The sequence below is a fragment of the Poeciliopsis prolifica genome, unplaced genomic scaffold, assembly GCF_027474105.1.
Source record: "Poeciliopsis prolifica strain line A6 unplaced genomic scaffold, Auburn_PproV2 SCAFFOLD006, whole genome shotgun sequence".
Classification (NCBI taxonomy): domain Eukaryota; kingdom Metazoa; phylum Chordata; class Actinopteri; order Cyprinodontiformes; family Poeciliidae; genus Poeciliopsis; species Poeciliopsis prolifica.
In genome coordinates this window covers 1,952,127-1,974,740 of record NW_026562381.1, presented here as the reverse complement: position 1 = coordinate 1,974,740, position 22,614 = coordinate 1,952,127, and the positions used below count along the sequence as shown (strand labels likewise).

At 33.9% G+C, this 22,614-nt stretch overlaps 1 protein-coding gene and 1 long non-coding RNA gene across 4 annotated transcripts; one reads left to right on the top strand and one right to left on the bottom strand.

Annotated features, from left to right (window-relative positions):
- Positions 1-1,001: 1,001 nt before the first annotated feature.
- On the top strand, positions 1,002-22,088 carry lamp2 (lysosomal-associated membrane protein 2). 3 transcript variants are annotated; one of them, XM_055031250.1, is made up of 10 exons: positions 1,002-1,095; positions 1,190-1,264; positions 5,678-5,790; positions 7,992-8,202; positions 9,395-9,559; positions 9,640-9,962; positions 12,331-12,447; positions 13,148-13,202; positions 13,276-13,443; positions 18,702-20,793. In XM_055031250.1, the coding sequence occupies exons 2-10, from the start codon at positions 1,219-1,221 to the stop codon at positions 18,842-18,844; spliced, it is 1,341 nt and encodes a 446-aa protein (XP_054887225.1). In that variant the 5' UTR covers positions 1,002-1,095; positions 1,190-1,218; the 3' UTR covers positions 18,845-20,793. The 3 variants fall into 3 exon arrangements, with proteins under 3 accessions (XP_054887225.1, XP_054887224.1, XP_054887226.1); XM_055031249.1 differs by lacking the exon at positions 1,002-1,095 and having other exon boundaries at positions 1,110-1,264; positions 20,717-22,088; XM_055031251.1 differs by lacking the exons at positions 1,002-1,095; positions 18,702-20,793 and adding an exon at positions 14,409-18,595 and having other exon boundaries at positions 1,110-1,264.
- LOC129360817 (uncharacterized) lies at positions 13,107-20,237 on the bottom strand. The gene is made up of 3 exons (XR_008606095.1): positions 20,173-20,237; positions 14,504-14,617; positions 13,107-13,474 (listed from the first exon to the last, which is right to left on the bottom strand). It is a non-coding gene; the product is annotated as an uncharacterized LOC129360817 (long non-coding RNA).
- Positions 22,089-22,614: the final 526 nt, after the last annotated feature.

Here is a 22,614-nt window from a genome sequence, read left to right as displayed (position 1 = left end):
CTTTTTTTTTTTTTGCCTATAGCCAATAAAAATCAAGGAAAAGAAGCACATCCTATCTTCATGATGCAAAATCTATAAACAGAATTTAATGGGTGAGTTGTTACACACTCATGTACAGTAGGTGGCGGTATGCATGATTGTTGCTTGTGATCTGCTATAAAAGAAGAAGAAGAAGCATGTCATAAAGCAAATTTTGACAAAGGATGCTTAGTTAAACAGTGTTGAAGGAAAAGGAAAGATAATTAGTTTTTTTGAAAATACTGGTCTCAGGAGAATTTGAGGAATGATAAGTCATAAAATCCAAAGGATGGCAGTAGTGCAATATGACGGCCATGCTATGTTTGTTTCTCAGCCATTAGCAGCCAGTACATTAGGTTTACTGACAGCGCTGAGACCCTTATTGGTTGGTTTTGGTCAGAGCAGTGTAGCAGCTCAGGGATTATTGATCTTTTCACCGATTATCTGTCTCGTAACAAGAAGGTTCAAGAGTCTACCCTTAACTGGAGCTTAAACTGCCACAACAAACGTTACTTAATCTGTAATCCAGCTAGCAGCTAAGCTAGCTGAGGTCTGTTGCTGCAAACATTAGCTCCTGTATTAAAATTGTTTATCATGCATGATATAATGATAGAAATATATGTTGACGCTACATGTTTCTGTAGTTTCAAATGGTTTCTGTAGTTTCAAATAGTTTCAAAGATTATATATATATATATATATATATATATATTTATATATATAATAATATATATTATATATATATATATATGTTAAATATGTTTTACAATAGATAAAGTTCACACGTTCTTTTATACAAGTTATGCTTGTTAAAATTATTTTAACAAAGCAAAGTTCAACATTTTGTGCTAAAGGTCCCAAAAATTTATTTTTTTCAAAAATACATTTTTGTTTTATTTTTAAAAGCCCTTTTTTTCTCATTCCGCTACAATTTTTTTTTCTTTTTTTTTTTTACATATAAAGGCGTGGCTAAACAGGTCTCTAATCATTTGTAGGTCTTTTCAGAGGCTCTCAGTGTAATTTCAAATGATTTACAGGCTATAATAAAGCCAGACTTCCGGTCTTCACCTCCCTCAGGTTTGACACACAGTCATATGACTTGTATTTCCTGGCACAGCCTGGTCGACTCAACGTCTCCTCACTTTTCTCTGCTTTTATTTTTGCTCCTCAGTGACTGAACATCCAAACCCGTCAGCGATCATGGCTCGATGTGCGGCATTTATTTTCCTCCTGTCTTTCGGAGTTGGTAAGTATCACCACAGATTCATTTCTGACTGAAATGGGGACAAAAAATGAATAAAAGTTTGGATCTGTTTCTCAGAAGTGACGCGATTAAACTTCTGGTGTACTCCAGGCCTTCATCGGTCAAATTCGGATAACTGTATTTGGTGTTTTTGATTTTGTTTTATATAATACTGATGTGAAAACAGTAGTAAAAAGCGAGTAAGACATTGAAACTGGCTCATTTAACCGCAGTCGTGATGTTTTGCAGCGGTAGCGCATCAGAGCTAATTGTTACCTACGTCAATGTAAAACTCCTCAAAAACATGTAGCTTTGAAATATGTTTATATCTGAATGCCACCGTGCATACTTCAATCAGGCTTTTAGTAACTTAAAGTCCCCAAATAAATAAACAATTTTAACACAGGAGCTAATGTTTGCAGCAACAGACCTCAGCTAGCTTAGCTGCTAGCTGGCTTACCGATTAGGTAACGTTTATTGTGGCAGCTTAAGCTCCAGTTACAGATAGACTCTGTAACCTTCTTGTCTTATCTATTAAGAAGTTAAGGAAGCAGAAAATATGTTTAAAATATTTGCCCGATAAAATTTACCAGGTAATACCTTCACCGAGCTAGCTGAGTTAATGTTAGCATCTTTTGGCAGCAAGTTAGCACCTTTAAGCTAAATATTTGTGTTGAGAAGTTAATCCTTATTTTTAAGGAAATGTGTATGTTTTATGTTAAACAATAAAAAAAAACTTTAAATTGGTGCGAAAATATATTTTTAAATTTTTTAAAAAATCTACTGAGTTCTTTATGTTGCCCAGTTTATTTTAAAAATGGATCCATTTCCATATTTGATCATTTTTAAACCAGATCTTCTCTTGATTACTCAAGACAATACACGTTTTTGCTCATAGAGGCTGAAATGTTCTGGTTAATCTGACAGCAGTTTCTTTTTCCCTTTTGTGAGTCAGTAGATTTAGTTGCGGTGTAATTCTGCTGCTGCCGTAGTGGTTTCAGTCTGGTGATGTGAGGTTTCCGTAGATATTTTGCAAAGTAATGTCAGGTAGCATGACTTATTGCTGCTTGTTTAGTTTTTCTTTTCAAGCATGAGGAGTTTGCTCTTTGATTATTATTTCTGCTTTCAGCCAGATAGACACAAGTGTGCAGCAACACGTGGGAGAGGGGGAGTACTTGGCTTTGTTGGTCTTTTCTCTATAGAGCTGATAAAAAGTAAATTATTCCTGCATTTGGGAAGATTTATTCACATAATAAATAAAAATAAAGCGCAATAATTTCCATTTTCAACATTTATTGGTTGGACCAAAAACTGGATAATTAACATTGTCATTCTGGTACTTTGGCTTCAATAGCTTTATTTTCTGAGGGACAGTTTTGTTTACATGTACTTAAGTGTGATTTTATTTGTATTTATTTATATTGGATTTTAAAATGTCTTCCAGTTGCAGTGCTCATTGTTCATTAGTTTAAAGTTTATTGAAATTTGAGAATGTGTTCTTGGATTATTTTGTCCAAGATTTTGTCAAAACTGCAATATTATGGTTTATTGCATATTATGAAACTGTGACTTTGTAAAATCTGGGTTTTCCACAACAAGCAGTTGGTCTACTTTTACTCAAGGATTGCTTTGTAAAATTCAACAATAGGGAGTTATAGTATTATAACTTTGTCAGAGCTAATTGGTTGAAGCTCATTTCTCAGTAAATTGCTGCTGATTGAATGTTTACAGTTGATCTAGAGAGCATAGCATTGCTGGCCGACTGTCGGAAGAGCTTGAAGCTGTGTGTCAGGAGGTTGTACAATCACATGTTTCACACTTTTAGAGCCAAAACAGTAAAACTGGTGCTTGTTGCAGAGGTGAGATTAATAGCTAAAGCAGAAGCTATTCAAACATCTAAGTGGTTGAAGGCAGGAAACATAACATGTCATAAATGCATTTCTGTTGCTCTAAATCTGAGCAACAGACAAACTTTAGTGCTTGTAGTTGTCCTAGATCTGCTCTCATATGACTTTTTGTTTTGATTTTGTCTCCACCCGACCCGCACAGTAAACATCTTTTCTCTCTATTTCAAAAAAAAGGAAAAAAAAGAAAGAAAGCGGGTTTTAAACACAGGGGAAAGTTTGACGCTTTGTGTGTTTTTATGTTTCTGCTACCTGGAAATTCTTGCAAGCGGCTGAGTTGATGACGGAGCGTACTGGTGAAACCTTATCAGTTATCTAAATGGACCTTGTCCTTTCTGGTAACCTACATGCAGGTTTTTAGAGCCAGAATCAGTGGACTTTGCTGCAGCTACTGCACATATTAAGGTTTTAAAACAGTTCAAGTCTCACTCTCATGACTTTGTTGTTTTTTATTAGTCCAAAGGGTCATTTTGTAGATTTTACACGACTCTGACAGCAACTTTGTAACATTGATTAGCACTGTTTGCTAATCTGCTGACAACAGTTTTGTGTCTTGTGTTTCCTGCTGCACAGTTTGAGCTCTTCTCACCCACAAGAGGAGAAGTGGGACTATAAAAACTAGCACTTGGTTTTTTAAAATAAAGCCTTTAAGCTAGAATGTATCAACTTTTTTTCACATTTTGCCATGTTACAGACTTGGTCTAAAATGAATGAGTTTGAAAATAACCCATAATGAATCCTGTCATGGTAACAGATTTTACTGAGTGATAAATCGTCCCAGAAGTTATTGTGATAAATGATGATGTTGTTTCAGGCCATTTTTAAGCATAATAATGGATGTTCTAATGAACATTTAACACTGGAAGTGGAAGACATTTTAAATATCCAAAATAAATAAACAAAAGAACAAATAAAATTAATTATAAAGTCTCTGAAAACTAAATAGTCCTTCAGAAAATGAAGCTAGTTGAGACCAAAGCATGAAAGTTACTGAGCTAATTTTAATTCATCTTGCAATTAATTGATATATTGTGTCACAATCAAAGTGAAAAGATGATTTCAGGCATTTAAAGTAAATTTTGTTGCTTTATATTCTCTGCTTTGATGCTCAAAATTGACTGAGTACTTTAGATATCCGTTGATCCGCTAAGATGATTGCATTAAAAAAGCCACTGATTGAAGGTGATTTGGAAAGAAAAATACTAATTTTCATGAAGTTCTGCAGCTAACCATTGAAGTCAAAGAAACCTCTGGCGTCTGTTAAAGCACAAATCTGGGGAATGATGTGTAAAAAAAAAAACAACAAAAAACGCTGTGGTCCTCATTATTCATAAGCGGAAGGATTTTTGAAGATTTCTCCTCGGATCTGGTGACAAAATGAGTAATTATAGAGGAAGAGTTGACCGCCGGCTCGTGGAGACTGAATCATCCAACCATTCTGTGAACAAATGAGCATTTCTCCAGTGACTCATTTATGAAAGCCTGACCAAACAGAAACTACTTCATGAAAAAACGCATAAAAAGGTCTGATTTCCAAGAATGCAGCCTGAAGCAGGGGTGTCCAAAGTTTTTGAAACAACTGTGAAGTTAAAAGAAAGAAATTGTCTTATGAAGAATGTAAAAACAAGCTAAATATGAAATGCATCTCTGGATAAAATGAAGAGCCCACTGCTCTGAACCCCTTTGAAAACCTCCTGGTTATTCCACCAAATTCTGATTTCTGAATTCTTCCTGAATTAAAACATTAGTATTGCTGTTATTAAATGAATATGAACTTATTTTCTTTGCATTATTTGAAGCCTGAAAGCTCTGCATCTTTCATTATTTTGACCATTTCTCATTTTCTACAAATAAATGCAAAATTCTTGCTTGGGATTTCAGAGATATGTCGTCAGTAGTTCATAGAATAAAAGAACAATGTTCATTTTACTAATCCATTACCTATAAATAGTAAATTCAGAGAATCTGATCATTTTAAGTGGTTTTTCTAGAACACTATGTTAATGAAACGCACTAGACTGATTCCTGCACAGAAACTATCTGTAAATCGTTTTAGATGTATTCTAGGCTACAAGAACATGAAATAAGTAGACCTTCACAATAATAAATAGGTTAATTAATCACATGTAGGGTTTCCCCAGTGCATCATAAGCCTGTGTTCAGAACAACAATTTATCGTCCAGCTGTATTTATTATGACAGGCCCTCCTTTTTACTGCTGTTAAAACGACTCGTAATAAACAGTTGCGCCCAATTCTATGTTTGAGTGAAATTTACTTGGTGTTTGTCAGATAACAGTTGATTATCTGTCTGATGTTTTACCGTCACAACATGCGACAGATTTAATAAATCAGTAAAAATAAATACGTTTTTGTGAAAGTGACAAACTGCAGCTTCAGCAGGAAAACTGAAATATTTTTGAATAAATCTGAAATGTAAAGAACTTTGTGCTGCTAATGTAAGTTATTTTTCTTGTTTTAACCAAAATTTGTTTAACTTTGTTTTCTTTTCAGTGTCCCATCTGTCTCATGGCATTGAAGTTCAGGTCAAGAATGAGGACAAGTTGTGTCTTTATGCCAATCTGACCGTCAGCTTCTCGGTCACCTACGAAGTTGCTGTCAACAAGGTGAGCCACTGTACTTTGACTACACCAGTCTGTTGATTTACAGCCCCTTGGAAAGACATCGCTGCTTTCCTCTTGTCAGGCGCCTGAATCACGTGGTTGTCACATCACTGTTTAGGAAGCAGGCGCCCTCATGAAAAGGGGAAACGACTGAGGTCATGACAAGCAGCAGATTCTCACTGTTCAGCATTTTGTTTAGTCAGTTTTCCTCATGTGCATCCTTCCTTCCTTTCTTTTGTTGAGGCATTTCACTTCTGAATTTTAAAGGAAACATCATAAATCATTCATCTAATCCATTAAGGAACCTTTCAAATCTAAATAGCATAAGTAAAAGGGTTCAATGTAATGCTTTTTTTTTTTACATGACTTGCCCTGAAAAAGATGAACTGAGTTTTAAATGGATGGAAAAACAGACACAAGAATAAATGTGTTTTTATTCTACAAGCAGATGGCGTACATGTTAACAATTTAAATCTCAGATTTTACTTTGTGTTTGGGCCTACAGCTGATGATGGTTAACAGAAAAAGTAAGAAAGATAATGTTTGTGTTGCTGAAACGATTAATTGAATTAATGGTGATTAATTGGTTATTGAAATAATTTTTAGCTAATTTAGTAATTGATTAATCATTAAGATTCTAAAAGTGGCCATTTGTTGTTTGTTCTTGTGTAAAACATAGAGGTAGTAAATGGAAGTAGCTGAAAGTCTCAACTCTTCCTACATGAAATCTAGGGATGCACTAATGTGAATGTTTGGGGTTATATCAATACCTGCTGATATTCCTTCTCTGTTTGAGTCACATTTTCCACATTCTTTTACTTCTCTGACCTCTACTGATGTCAAAAAGGACCAACATCGACCCATATCCATATTAATGCCGATATGTCGTGGATAACTGATAAAATCATTATTTTTTTGAGGAATGATTGCTGCCATGTATCAGTCATTTGGCTCAGACACTGTGAAGAAAACGAGCCAAATGCAAATAATTATCAGGAAACGACGTCATAGAATTTTTTTTTTTTTTGTAAAGGAAGTTATTGATTTAATTTAATAATCTGGCTCTTGGAGGTCAGCAGAAAATCTGTTCTGAAAAGAAAACTGAATTTTCTTTTTCCCTGATAAGTTTAGTTTTCCTGGCTTATCTGGCTGCTGACTTCCCTAAAGCTATCGGTCACCACTGTGGTATGAACAGCGTCGCTCTGGTGTCTGAACCGGGTTTTATTTTCCTTCTCTAAAGACAAAATTACAATTGTTTTACACTCCTGAGGCAAAAATACTTTTAAACATGTGAGGTGTGAAGAAATCTGTGTTTCTGAATTTGTATTTTCACTTTGATGATGTGAAGGAAAAACCAAACTTTACATCAGTTTAGAATAAATTCCCTTCACGATCCGACTTATGATGATTGATTATTCTGCCGATTTATTCAGACGATTTACCAAATTAAAAAAATGGCCATTTCTATAGACTTATACTTTTACACATATTAAAAGTATCCAGTTCCTTTTTTATGATAAGAAATTTATTTCCTAACTTGTAGTAATACAGGAATCCTATAGTGAATTATTTGACCCGGCTGAAGGTAAAACTTTAGCACTTGAGAAGTTTTGTGGAAAACCTGTTTACAGATTGATGCTTTTATCTTAAATGCAATTTTTAAAAATATTTTGTAGTTTGACTTAAGTACTGCTCAGTATATTTTAAATAGTCCTTTAATTGCTATTTTTTTCTGTCTTTAATGAACTTTCACTGCTGCATTGTTTAGATCTCGATTAAAATACCACAGCAGGAAAATGAAATTTGTCAATAAAATACGTGAGGTCAGAAAGACGGTGAAGATCAAAGAACAAGGAAGTGCGGAGGAAGTTTATAAACCAGCAGGAAAAATGGGTCAAGAGGAAATAATTAGGTCAGTCTGAAGAAACATTTTGTTGTATTTATTTACAGAAGAGCCAAAATGAGCCAACAAAACCACAAGGTTATTATTTAAAAGACGTGAGCTTTGCAAAAGTTTAAATTCTGATGTTTGTTAAATTTGTTCAGATAAAGGGGAGAAAAGCTGCCTTTTTTTGTTTTTGATTAAATACAATTATACCATCTTTACTGAAAATTAAGTTTTTATTGCATTGTTTTATGTTAATTTAACTCTACCTAAGAATCTGATTGTTTGATGTTTCTGTAATGACTCTGCTCTCTTTCAGAAAAAAACTGTTTCATTTGGGCTTCCCACCTCTGCATTATCAAACGAAAGCAAATGTGACAAAACGAGCTCAGTTCTGAAGCTCAGCTTTGCGGACGGACACTCATGGAGCGTGACTTTTTCCCTCAAAGACAAAAGCTACCAGGCAGACGCCATCACCTTCGTTTACAACCTCAACGACTCAAATGTCTTCCCGGATTCTTCATCCAAAGGTAACTTCTGCTTTTCATGGCGCCCCCTTTGGAGCATCGGGGGAAATTGTTTTCTTTTGCGTTACCTCGCAATAAATAAGCAAATACAACCTGGTGTATTTTGTTTGCAGTCACAGCGAGAAAAAATGTTGCTTTAAAATTGCACACAGCTTCCGCATGGTGCAGAAACTGATTGAAAATTGATTTATTATTTTATATTTATGTAAAGATGAAAATGTGCATGAAAACATCTCGTTATTAACCTTTCAGACTAATAACAGACAGATTGCCATGTGGAAATAACTGGTAGTCCAACTATTTTTTTTTTTTTCTTTCTTACAAGAGAAAATCCAAGTTTGACCTCTTCTGATATAAAACATGCATGGAAAAACCTTACAGAAACTTTATGTTGTTGCACAAAATCTTTCAGAATTCAAGGTGCCGTGTGAACTGGCTAGTATGTTATTGTGTGAGAATGGGACACGTTTGTACGATAAGGGCCACTGGAGAAAAATTTACTTTTTTTTGCCTGCAAATTTTGACTTTAATCTCAGTTTCTGACTTTTATTTCTCAGAATGTTGGCTTCCTCAAGATTCAGACATTTTTTTCTCAAAATTTGGACTTTCTCAAACTTATTTTTTTTAGAATTTTAACTTTTCTAAGAATTTTTACTTTTATCTCAAAATTTTGACCTTAACCTCAGAATTCAAACTTTAATCTCAGAATTCAGACATTTTTGTCTCAAAATTTTACTTTTTCTCTAAATTCTGACTTATATTTCTTAGAATTCTGACTAATTTCAGAATTTGGACTTTTGTCTCAAAATTTTGACTTTCCCTTGGGATTTAGACATTTTTCCTCAAGCTTTTTTTTTTTTTTTTGGTCTCAAAATTTGGACTTTTTTTTCTCTAAATTTGGACTTGTTTTTCTTAGAATTCTGACTTTAATTTCAGAATTTTGACTTTCATCTCAAAATTTAGACTTTTTTTCTCAAAATTCAGACTTTTAAAAAAGAAAAAAATCTTTGGACTTTTGTAATGCAGTATTCAGATTTCAACCCTCTGAGATCAAAAGTCTGCATTCTTTTTCAGTGACCCTAATCTTATTCTGTACTTTTGCGATTTAACACAACAGTAAAATGTTGCCCCTTTTATTTTGTTTTATTAAACAAAATAAACTCAGACGAGTGAACTTTTTTTTTCTTGCTTGTAGATACTGTTACTGTGAAAGCAAAGCCTGACATTAAAGACGTTGGCGTGAACATGTGCTACTTGTGCAAAAGTAAAGACACAATCATCGCTTCGCCCCAGGCCAACATGACTCTGTCGGACGTGCTCATACAGGCCTTCGTTATCAACGGCACCAAGAGCAAGAACCGTAAGAACCGCCGCCTCTCGCACTCCTCTGGGCTCAGACCTTCGCATATCAAGTTCTGATCCATTCTCTCCGCTTTCCAGAAACAGTCTGCCCTGCGGACAAACCCGCACCTACCACTCCCACTCCAACCACCGTGGCGCCGACCACCAACGCCACCACCGTGGCGCCGACCACCAACGCCACCACCGTGGCGCCGACCACCAACGCCACCACCGTGGCGCCGACCACCAACACCACCACCGTGGCGCCGGCCACCAACGCCACCACGGCGGCTCCTCCCACCACCCCCACTCCCACTCTGCCCACTCCTACTGTGGGGAATTACTCCATCAAGCATGACGCCAACAGCACGGCCTGCCTGCTGGCCAACTTTGGCCTGAGGATCGGCTTCACCCAGAACAAGGTGCGTTCAGTAGCAAGAGGAGCATAAATTTACTCGAGTAAAAGTAAAAAGTATTTGGCCAACAAAGTATCTGGTTAAAAAGTCTATTCAACTATTGAGTAACTGATCAAATTATCAATCAATTAATATTAAAAATTACATCATCAGACAGACCAAAATGTAAAGTTAAGTGGAGATTTTGGTGTTTTACAGATTAAAATAAAAATAATTCATAATGTCACAAGAAAAATCGAACAAAAGAAAAAAAAATTCTAAATCAATTTGTTTCAGTATAAAACTAACAAAAACTGAAAGCCTGTATATGCTATTTTTATTTATTTTGGTTAAAACATGAGAACACAGACATTTTACTCAACTAAGAATAGAATTACTTCATCATAAAATTACTCAAGTAAAAGTAAACAGTACAATGTACTAAAATACTTCTAAAAGTACTTAAAAAAAAATTTACTCAAGAAAATGTAGCTGAACTTTGACCCAACTTTAATTCAAATTAATCTTGAAACTATTAATCAGATTAATCGACTGATTAATACAGCTGGTTTAGTGCAAATTCCTCAAAAAAAAAAAAAGGAATTTGCTGTAAAAATAACAGATTTAGAGCAGTAATTAAGCCAAAACTGTACAGAAATGTCCAGATGGACACAGTAGTGGATTAATGGTGGATGGCCACCACGTCCCAACACGGCTGTGACGTCAGCAAGGAGGTGGTGGAGTCATGCTTTGGGCCCAAATCATGGGGGAGAGAGAGAGCTGGTCGGCCCCTTCAGAGTCCCTGAAGGTGTGAAAATGACCTCAGAAAAGTATATGAACTTTCTGACTGATCACTTTCTTTCATAATTCAAAAAGAAGAGCTTGCATGACAATGCACCATCTCATGCTGCAAGGAATATCACTGTGTCATTGGCTGCTATGGGCATAAAAGGGGGGAAAACTCATGGTTGGTCACCATCCTCTTCTGACCTCAACCCTATTGATAACCTTTGGAGTTTCCTGAAGCAGAAGATCTGAGGGTGGGATGCAGTTCATATTAAAACAGCAGCTCTGGGAAGATATTCTGACATCCGGCAAAGAAATTCAAGTAGAAACTATCCACAAACTCACAAGTTCAATGGATGCAAGAATTGTGCAGGTGATCTCAAAGAAGGTCCAATGTTAACATGTAACTCGTCTGTTAAGATGTTTTTGATTGAAATAGCTTTGATTTTAGTACATGTGACCACTTAATGCTGCACATTCAGAGGATGACTGTTTGCAACTCTTTATAATCCATAAAATGTTTAGAAAATCTGCTGTGCATAATAATTTGAAATAATTTTTTGAAAAAAAATATATACTGTTCGCATGGGGAGCTTTGTTCAGTAAAATTTTATTTATAATAGTTCATGACTTAAAATTATACTGACTATCATTTGCATTGACCATTTAAGAAAATCAGAGAAAATATCACTTGAATAATAATTTGGAACACGGTGTAATCTAAAAAATAATGAACCCTTCACTGTATTGATGTTAAATTGAGCTGAAATAGCTGAACTTTTCACATGTTGGTGTTAGAAATATTTTGTTTTTGCTGCAGATGCATCAGGTAAACACCAAAGCAACACGTTTATTGTATTTTAGACAATAAAATGTTTATTTTTATATTTTAAAAGGAATTAAATGTTTGCGTTTTACAGTGTATTTCAAATATTATTTAAAATAAGCTCAAGTAGTTAAATGAAAAATCTGCAGAATATGCCAGAGATTAAGCAATTAATCAAGGTGAATCAATTTATTTAAATAGTAGTTTTGTAATAAATAATCTTTAACTGGAGTTTAAGGGCATTTGCTGATAAAACATATTCAGAGAAGTTTTTAAGCCAAAACTGTATAAATATTCACCATTTAAGATAAAAACAAAAAAAACTGTCTATAAAATTGTTTTCCACAAAAAATCTCAAGTGGCTTTTCGCTTCACCTGGTTTAAATGATATTTTATAGTATTTTAGGGAATAAAATGTTGTTTGATAAATTTTTTTAAATAAAAAAATTGTTTCTTTGTATCCTTTCATGTTTTTCTAATGTGGTAAATCTAAAAGGCTAAAGTAGTTAAATGAAAATCTGCTGAACTTTTACGTTTTTATGTGATTAATAATGAGAATAATCGACTAAAATAATTTATAAATAATGCATACAGTACCTATATAAAATATTCATCCCTTCGAATGATTTATCACTTTTATTAACAACATTTTTGACAAATTCACAAAATAAAATCATTTCAAACTGTTCTAGCTGCAGCTTTTATTGGCTCTGTAAATGTTTAGCAGTAGTTTGGGAATAGTTTATTATTAATAGCACAATGGTTTTTATTTTGTGTGTTCAGAAGTATCAGGAGGTGAACTTTGACCCTGCGACTGAAGTTTCTGGAAGCTGTGGAGTTGACAACAGTGAGCTCACCCTGGTGTCCAACAACATCACCGTTTCTCTCTCATTCTACAACGTAAGTTTTATAAACTTGTTTTTTTTTTTTTTTGTTGAAGCTTATTTCTATCTTGTGTGTGTGTGTATTTCTAGCAATTACACTAATTTAATTTCTTAAATAAAAGGTGAAAATCAAATGTCCAAATATGTTATTGCATACACTGCAAAAACACATCTTAAGTATTTTTGACCAACTTCTAGTTTAAATATCTTGGTGACATACAGCCTATCTTGTAATAATGTGCAGTGAAAACATCTGCAGAGCTGCATAATGTGAAACATTTTCAGAAATGAGGGAGAAAACAATCTGCCCTGCAAAAACACAAAATATTATCTGGTGGTTTTTGTCCTGTTTGTAGTGCAAATATTTTAGTTTTGCCTTAATTCGAGTTTACCAAGATATTTGCACTATAAAATCTACCAAAATATTTGGTTATATTTTGTTTTTGCAGGCCAGATCCTTGTTTTCTCCCTTATTTCTGAAGCTTTTCACATTGAGACTGAGTTATGCTGGTCTTTAGATGGTGTTTACTGCACACTATGAGAAGAAATGCTGTTTGATCTTTTTATTAATCAGCAAATAAATGTAAAAATTAACAGGTTTTATTTTCTGTTATAAAAATCAAAATGGGAAGTAAGAAATTTGAAGAATATATGATCAGTTTAACTTCTCAGCCATAAAACGAAGAGGAAGTTTAACTCGTTTTCAATCTTAACAGGACACAAAGAAATTCCGCCTCCATGCATTGAACGTCACCATCAACACCAGCTCTGGTATTTATAATCCGCTCGGAAACAACCTGCAGTTTTCCAGGTGTGGTGCTGAGTTTCCTGTGTCGCCCTGCAGGCGTTTTTGCTCAGAGCAGCACCAACCTGAGTCTGTGGGAGGCGGCGGTGGGAAGCTCCTACATGTGCAACAAGGAGCAGAACTTCACCATCACGGACCTGCTCTCCATCTACACCTTCAGCCTGCATGTGCAGCCGTTCGGCGTGAAGAAAGGTCTCTACAGCACAGGTCAGTCGTCTCTCTTCTCTTATCTAATGGACTGAATTAATAGTAATACTCTCTATTACTATGTGGTAGGTGTGGTTCCTTATTTGCACATTTATTGCAAAGAATTTAATTTAAAACACAAAAAAATCTGTTTTTATTATATCATGACTTGTTTCTCTCATTTTTTATATTAAAACCTGAAATTTTCATGTATTTTATTGGGATTTTATGTCATATACCAACAGAAATTAGCAGTCAGTTAATCTGAAAAGTGTGGCATGCATTTATAACAATTTTTGCTGTACGATAATTTTCCAACGATGATATTGTTGTTTTGAGACCAATTTTAAACTTTAACTTCAAATGAAAATTGAACTCTGGAACTGGAAGACATTTCAAATATCCCAAATAAATCAACAAAACAACAAATTAAATGAATTATGACGTCTCTGTAAACAAAATTATCCTTCGAAAAAGGAATATTTGTAACCAAAGCAGCAGACTGAAGACTTTTATCCAGTTTTTAGTAAAGAGAGAAAAGAGAAAAACGATAAATCGAACAAATGGATTATGCGATTAATTGATTAATGCAGCTTCTTTTGCCGCAAGATTTTGACTCGTTTCACCTCAAAATAGCGACATGGTCGTTCAGGCTGCAGACTTTGAACGCGACACAAACGGAAGTGACACAAATCAGATTTTATCAGATGTGAAAAGACCAGAATCGGCTCATTCAGATTTGACATTAGTAAAAGTCATTTTTAGGAGAATCAGTGTAAATTGTGACATAAAATCCCATTAAAATGCGGTGAAGTTATTTCTCATTGAACATATAAAAGTTAAAGTGGTGTGAAGAGTTTTGCAGCTCGGTTTTGTCCCAGGATGGTGAATAATTTCTTTGTTTCGTTCTTGCCTCTGTTTTAAATTGAGGAAAATAAGAAAGTGAACTTTTCCACCAGCTGACTGACTCTCCTTTTTATCTGCAGCCCATGAATGTTCATTGGATGACCCCAGCATCTTAATCCCAATCATTGTTGGTGCTGCTCTGGCTGGCTTGATTCTCATTGTAGTGATCGCTTACGTGATTGGTCGAAGAAAGACCCATGTTGGATATCAGACCCTTTAAATCCAGCGTGCGTTCGCTCCTCACGTCACGGGATTCTCAAGCCTGGTCCTTGGAATTGATCTGGCGAATCTATTTAAGATTGAAAAATGATCATTTTAGTACCAGCTGGTAATAAAATGAAGAAGAAGAAGAAAAAAAAACTTGATTAAATTGAATCAGCCCAAAGATAAATTTGACGTTTTCCACAAGGACCAAACTTGTTTTTCCCCTGGTTCGGTTTGTTTTCATCCTGTTTTTGTCCTTCCCATTTTGCTTCTTGTTGATGCTCAAGTTCAGGTGATCAGCAAAGCTTGTTTTCTGTGTGCAGAAACGCCTGAAGATTTATAACCTCTGGTCAGTTCGTATAGCTTTTTGCACAAGATCTTCAGCTTTTATGATCCTGCACTTTGCTCAGCACACATTCCCTCCCTCGTTTAGTTTTTGTTCTTGTTTAAAGTTTCGCTTTTCACCCTGATAATTATCAAATCAAAATATTAGAGCTCCTTTCTGTATTTATATCCAGAATTTCACGAACACGGATGAGAGAGGTGGGTTTTGGCCCGTGTTGTTCCCTGTAGATCAGGAGAAATCTTGGGAATTATTTCAGATTTTGAGGCTCTGTTCATGTTATGAATGCGTAAGGAGATATTGGGGTCATTATAGATTAAAAAAGAAATAATTGACCACAGAGGAGTAAATTGTTTGTCAAAAAACTCATTTGTAGAATAATTTCACATATTTACAAGAAAACGTGGATATTCTCTAGTGTCCATCATAAATTTTCAAAATGAAAATAAAGTTTCACTGTCAGAAATTTGTTTAAAAGAGATTTTTCTGAAGAAAACGTATTTCTTTGAATTATAAAATCAGATATTTGTGACAAATGGTGACCAGAATCTTAGGATTTAGTGGAAAATTTGAGAAATGTATCTGAATGTTGGATCCAAATTGCAAAAACACCAAAAGTCTTTTTAGTCTACATTCAAGTGCAAATATCGTAGTTCACTTTCAAATAAGACAAAATAAACTTAGAAGTAACTTTTAGGTAACATATAAAAGCTTAATTTTATTTAAATAATTTATTATTTATTATTAGTTAGAAAAAACTTAGTTTCACTGGCAGATTATTTCACTTCAAAATGTTTGAAGTGAAATAATCTGTCAATATTAAGGAATTATTGACGTAATATAATCTGTTCTGTCTTGCTAAAAAAGTTACTGATAAGTTATTTTTGTCTTCTTTCAGCTGAACTAAGATATTTGCAATAGAAATTAAACTAAAATTACTTGGTAATATTTTGTGTTTTTACAGTGCAGCTCTGACTCTTGGAAAACATTCAGATGTGATTCTCCTTCGACTTTGGTCACGTTCTGTCAGTTCAGAGGTTTTTTTCCCCAAACAAAGATGACTTATTTTATAACTTTATGCCTTAAATCATAAAAACAGAGAATATCCACTTTTCTTCTCATTAATATGTGAAATTAATCTCAAAATTTTATATATTTTTTGGCTTAAAGCTACTCCTTCATGGCCAGTATTTTTAATTCTTTTATCTGAAATGTCTCCAATACTCCATTGTACGACTGTAAAACCAGATTATGACTAACTTCAGATATTATTCATCAGCATCAAGCAGATCATTTGCGCATCTCTTTCAGATTTCAAGTGTTAGATAGGATTTTATGAAGCCATTGTTCACCTGTGTGAGTCTTTTTATTTTTATTTTTGCACACACTCCAATCAGAGCAAACTAGAATGAAAGAATCACAGGTACTTTTTTAATTTAACCAACAAACACATGGTGGCATTAGTCAGAAAAGGGAAATCAAATATTTGTCACTTTCGCTGTGAATCATTCTGGAATCAGAATGTTTGCACAGAAATGCACTAAGAGGGTTTTATATTGCTTGTCGTCTAATTTTCTCACTTGTGTTACGATCAGCTGGATGAGAGGACATTTACAGTCCTGAAAACCTTTCACATCGTCTTTGAATATTTGTGACAAAGAATTAAAAAATCTTGATTATATCATTTGTGTTTTTGCTTTTTGATGAGAGTTGAAAGCTGTTTCACTGCTGCAGAGATAAAAACTGGAAATAATAAAGTGAGCTGGAGTTTTTCAAAAAATGGATTCGGCTTAAATTGGAGAAGCACTGGTTACACTGCAAAAACTCAAAATATGACCAGGTATTTTTTGTCTAGTTATCTTATTAGTAACTTTCCAGCAAGAAATAACAGCTTGTTTTAAGTCAATAATTTCTTAATATTGATTTAAAAGGTACAAGTTTCACTGATATTTGACTTGTATAAAATGTTTTTTCCGTATTGAGAATAAATTAATCTGCCACTGAAAACAGAACTTTTTATTAATATTAAGAAGTCATTGACTTAAGCCAAGCTCCCAAATCCTGCGAAGTAGTGAGTTTGTAGGAAGTCAAAATCTCACAAAGTGTTTTTGTGTAGTTTCCAGTGCAAATATCTTAAAACACCTGAATTAAGAAAACTAGCTTAGGAACAATTATGAGACTTAATATTAATTTAAAAGAGTTCCACTGGCAGATCATTTCACTTGTACCATGAAAAAAAATTTATAAATTATCTGCCAGTGGAAGGCTGACTTTTTTTTATCGATATTGAGAAATAATGGACTTATTTTTTTTTCTTAAAAGTTGCTTGTAAGTTTTGTCTTATTTTAAATGCATTGGACACCAGACCACTTGGAAATATTTTGGAAAGTTTAGGACTTTTCTTTGATATCTGATGAATTAATTCCTTTTTTTCTGTCTGTAATATTATTCAGATTAATATAACGTATCATATTTACAGTCCTCAGATGCACCGATTAAGTTTACTGGACGATATAGACTGATTTTCTTTCATGTTCGATCAGCAAATTTAGGAAATGTTTCATATTATAACAGATAAAACATGTGCAGCAGGTTATGTAAAGTATTTCAAATTAAACATACAATGATGGAATAAGATTACATCTGATTTAATTTTTTTTCTTTATAAAACTCAAAACGTTGTATCAATAACTAATTTAATCAAGTTAATCACAGGAAAAAAAATCCAGTTACAATCTCCATGTGGTGTGTCTCTTGTTTTAACTTGTGAGTCTAATGTAGCTTTCACATAATCTCCAGCATATTTTAATCTGCTGCCATGTTTGTTCACATAATCTCTAAAGTCTTCCATTCAAAAACAAAGTTTCTCCCCATGCAGGAAGTCGTTGGTTTTAGGGGATAATTGAGATTTTGAGCAGCTTCATTGGGCAGCAGGCAGGAAGTGTTTCCATAGCGACGTTTGTAGCTGTGCATTAGTTTCTACACTGCAAAAAATCTAAACACAAACTCTTACCAAGTGTTTTTGTCTATAGTTTATAGTACAAATATTTTAGTACATTTGAATTAAGACAAAACTAACTTACAAGTAACTTTTTAGCAACAAAAGGAGATTGTTTTAAGTCAATAATTCCTTTACTGATGTGAAAATACTTTGTCTAGCAGATTGCACTTGTTTTAAGTGAAATGATTTCAGTATCGTTTAAAAAAAAAAGATGAATTATTGACTCAAACCAACCTCCTGTATCTTGCTTTTAAGCTATTTTGTTTTTATTTCCAGTCTACTGAGATTTTTGCACAAGAAACTACAGAGAAAAACACTTATGGTTTTGTTTTTGCAGTGTATTTTTGCGCTGAAAAAATTTGCTTTCACAGGTTTATTGTACATGTGCATGAATTATTGCTTTTTAATCAAAAATGAGCTTAGATTTTTTTTTTTTTTTTTGCTTGTGATTTGTGTCTTTGTGTAAAAACTGCCTTAAATATAAAGATGTTCCTGCAGCACCAATAAAGCCTTTAACTGGACTTGTTTATAATTCTGACTTGGTAAAATAAACTCAATTATTCCAATTCTGTCATATAATTGAAATAAAAGGGAATCTGCTGCAGGACCGTCTCTGATGTGTTCTTTTGCTTTTAGCTGCATCACATTCAATTTGTGTCAATGAAGCGTTTTTAGTATTTTCAATGGAAATAAAAATGTTTGAAAATTTACAGAAGGGATTCCCTGTTGTTTATGCTTTTTTTATGACTAACTGCTTCCTTTCAGATGTTTTATTTTTTAAGTGGGTGAGACATTCATGTGTGTGCTCTCTTCATTCCCGTCTAGCTGAGGAATGCCTGACTGATGAGGAGAGCTACCTTGTTCCCATAGCTGTCGGCGTTGCCCTGCTTGTTCTCATACTTATTGTTCTGCTGGCTTATTTCATCGGGAGGAAGAGAAACATGGCGTCGGGCTACCAGTCTTTCTGATCTTACTCCTCGTTTAGAGCTGCAGGGGGTGGCCGCCGCCTTATTTAAATCGCTGCTTTTTCACTAATTGGTGACGAGAAAAGCGTAATCTGTGTGTTTTGTTCTGTTAACTTATGGGTCTTCTGATTGTCTTTTAGCTTTGTATAAAGACTGGAAACACGCTTGATGTACTCAAAACTACCAAACAGAAATTGGAGATGCAAGTCTTGGTCTCTTAATGGGTGGGAAGCTGAAATCTAAAATCTGCCATCAGGACGCTTCCAAATATATATATATTTTTTTTCTTAAAGGCCAAGTTAAATCTTTTTTTTTTTTTTTTAATTAGTGAGTTTGCATAAAAGTAAAACTTTGTCCAGCTGATTTTTACCCATTTAAAGCAACTCGAACTTTAAATGTCCAAATCAACATGATGGAACAATTTATTATTGCATATTTATTTTGTCAAAATTTTATTCTACCTGCTTAACAATTAGCAAAGTATGCCATACTCTAACAAATATTCAGATTTTTTTTGTTGGAAAAAGGTTGATTAATTTATACATTAAGAACTTAAAAAGGGTTTTATCGGGTTGCCTTACTAAAACAATTTTTTATATTTTTTGGTATTTAATTTTTCTTTCCAATTAAAGTATTTTTGAATTTGAATTGAATTCGATTGGGAAACAAATGGCGAGCAAACAAAATTAAGATTTAGGTAACTTTCTGTTTTGGAAATATTTGTATTTTTAGCCAAGTTTAATCATTTAAAAGCAGAGTTGGGGAGCGTTTGAGTAAAAGTCACTGCAAAGAAGAGGTTCTTGCGAAAGAAAGCAAAAATAGTAGTTCAAAAACTAATTTTGCTGGACGATAAATTGCTCCAGAAATTATTCCGATAAACTGTAATATTGTTTTGAGACCATTATCAACAAATATACCGATGATGTTATAGAAATGCAAGTTTAAACTTACATTTTGAGCAGAACATTTAATCCAGAAACTGGAAGAAACTTAAATGTTAAAAATAAAACAACAAAACTAGTTGCTCTGTAATTTTCATTAGAGGAGGATCTAACTGTTCTATGGATGCGTACTTGGAAAAAAACTACTGAAATGATTAAAAAATAAAATAGTTTAAAAAAAAATAAAACAATCACAAACCACACACAATAACTAACGGTCATGGCAGTCGCTATGGAGTTGCTATGACAACAACAAAATAAGCTAAAAGCTCAGAAAAGCTTTCGCCTCGTTCTTTTCTAACCCAAAAACGTTATAAGTACCCTATATTAAAATTAAGTAGCCTACATTAAGATTAAAAATTACTCTATTACAGTATTTAAGTACTTTACTTTCTTGTCGTTGGTCTCGAAGCAGTTCCGTCTTTGCGCTGCTTCTGCCCGGCAGCAAGATGGCGGATCAGTAGCGCGGATCACTTCCGGTTCACAAGTTTCTTTGCGTTTAAGCTAGTGGTTTTTATTTTTAGTCAATACATTTTGTGACACTTTTTCTTTAATTACAATTTAATTAGTTTTTCAATTAGACTACTTTTCACAAGAGGCAATTAAGTTCGGCCAAAAAAATAAAAATAAGCAAACATTCGTGCTAATTGTGTTTGGATCGAGCTGTTTCCGGTTTTTACACTCTGCTTTTGGCATAATGTTTAATCTACTCTGACAGACTTCAGTGAGTTAATTTTCTGAAACTGAATTCAGCAGAAACAATCTGTTCTTTTGTGTTCTTCTCTCTAATCCGCTCTGCACCGCTTCCATCTTTTCATAGGTTGTTTCTGTCCTGCTGCTTCCGGTTTTGTTTCTAATCGTTTATTTCCAACACAAATCGTGTTCTAACTTGCTGCTGAGGCGCTAACCTCCTGTCTGTCTCTCTGTCTGTCAGCTGAGGAATGCTTCCTGGATTCTGATTTGAGCTTTTTGGTGCCCATCGCCGTCGGCGTGGCGCTCAGCTTCCTAATCATCCTTGTGCTTATCTCTTACCTGATTGGTCGGCGGAAGAGCCGCACTGGTTACCAGTCTGTTTGAGTCCAGCTTTGCTGCTTCTGCTTCTCCTCCCTGTTTGTTTCCCCATTCTTTCTGCTCTAAAGGAAAAAAAAGAAAAAACAACAACAAAAATACACCTGCATCAAAAAGCTTAATGGATTTTTCTCAGTTTTCCTTCTCCTTGCAAAAACCTTTTACATTTTTTCCCTCATCCAGTTTCAGCTGGTTTTGTTTGTTTTATGTTTTTTTTTTTTTTATTCTGACAAAAGTGACTGAATCAACCACTAAAACATTTATGATCTATGACAAATTGTTTTAATATAAACTGCATGTTTAAAAAATAGATAGATATATGGCTGTGAATTAGCCTTAAACACTGCAAAAACACAAAATCTTAAGTAATTTTTGTCGGGTTTTTTTTTTTTTTGTGCAAATATATTAGTTCACTTGAAATACAATAAAGCTAACTATAAGTAATTTTCAGCAAGTTTTAAATCAATAATACTTAAATATAGATTAAAAAGTTCTAATTCCACTAATTTTGTACTTTTGACATTTGAAAAAAGTCTTGCTATGTAATTTTGTATTACTAATTTGTAATACGTACAAGTTAGTAATACAAACATAGTTTTCAGCAAGAACTAGGAGTTTGTTTTAAGTAAATAATTTCTTAGTATTGATTTAAAAAGAAATAGTTCCATTGCCAGATTATTTAACTTATAACAACATTTATTCTGATGTTTTAAGAGAAATAATCTACCAGTGGAACTTGTATTTTTTAAAATCAATATTCAGGAATTATTTACCTAAAACCAACTCCTCTGTCTTTGTGAAAAGTTACTTATAAGTTAGTTTTATTTCAAATGCACTAAAATATTTGAACCATAACTAAACCCAAAGTATTTGAGATTTAGTTTTTGCAGTGCACTCTCTTTCCTTCCTAACCCAGAGGCTTTTTGCCCTGACTTTCTGTTCTATATTATAGTATATGTGTAAATTAATCTCTTGTATAGAATGACAGACATTGATTTTTGATGAATGTAAGAGCAACCTTATCTCTCAGACATCGGTTTTCCATGGATTTGTTTTCTCCTCCATGTAACACAAATGAACAGCTAAACTTGTTGCACATATTCTCATCGGGTGAAAGGGAAAAATAATGTAATAGACACTTTACCAGCATTGGGACCAGTTTTATTTCTCTTTTATTTGTAGTTTTTGTCACTCTTGAATTTTGTTGAAATGCTCACATAAAGTATGTTGGAAATTAATGTGATTACAGTGTTGTTTACTTTTCAATCTGGGATTAAACACAACATTTGACAGCAGGATCAGTTTAGCATTAAAGAGAGATTATTCTCTTCAGACTCATTTGTGCATATTGGGTATTCAGAAATCAGTTTTGGAGACCAAATAAACTTACTTACATCAAGAAATGTATTTATAAAGTGCCATAAAGTCAACAAACTTCACCAAAAGTGTCACACAGCCAGAAAAGTAAAACATTACGATAGAAGAAATTAAAATAATACTGGCACAAAAATAAAAAAAGAAAATGGTCGATAGTAAAGTGACTAACTTTCTTAAAGACCAAGGAGCAAAAATGTAAGATTGAGAGATTTAAAAACAGTCATTGATGCACTGCAAAAATACAAAATCTTACCAATAATTATTTTTTGGTCTAGTTTACAGTGCATATATTTTAGTACACTTGAAATGAGACAAGACTAGCTTACTTTAGAAATTAGACAGGAAAACATCCTTGGTAACATTTTTGAGTTTTTGCACTAGTCCTGT

Excerpts from the sequence above, each read along its gene's own strand:
- lamp2 (XM_055031249.1), top strand. The coding sequence starts at position 1,219 with ATGGCTCGATGTGCGGCATTTATTTTCCTCCTGTCTTTCGGAGTTG. Across the intron at positions 8,203-9,394 it reads CCCGGATTCTTCATCCAAAG|ATACTGTTACTGTGAAAGCA; the intron begins GTAACTTCTGCT and ends TCTTGCTTGTAG. Across the intron at positions 13,203-13,275 it reads CACCATCAACACCAGCTCTG|GCGTTTTTGCTCAGAGCAGC; the intron begins GTATTTATAATC and ends GTCGCCCTGCAG.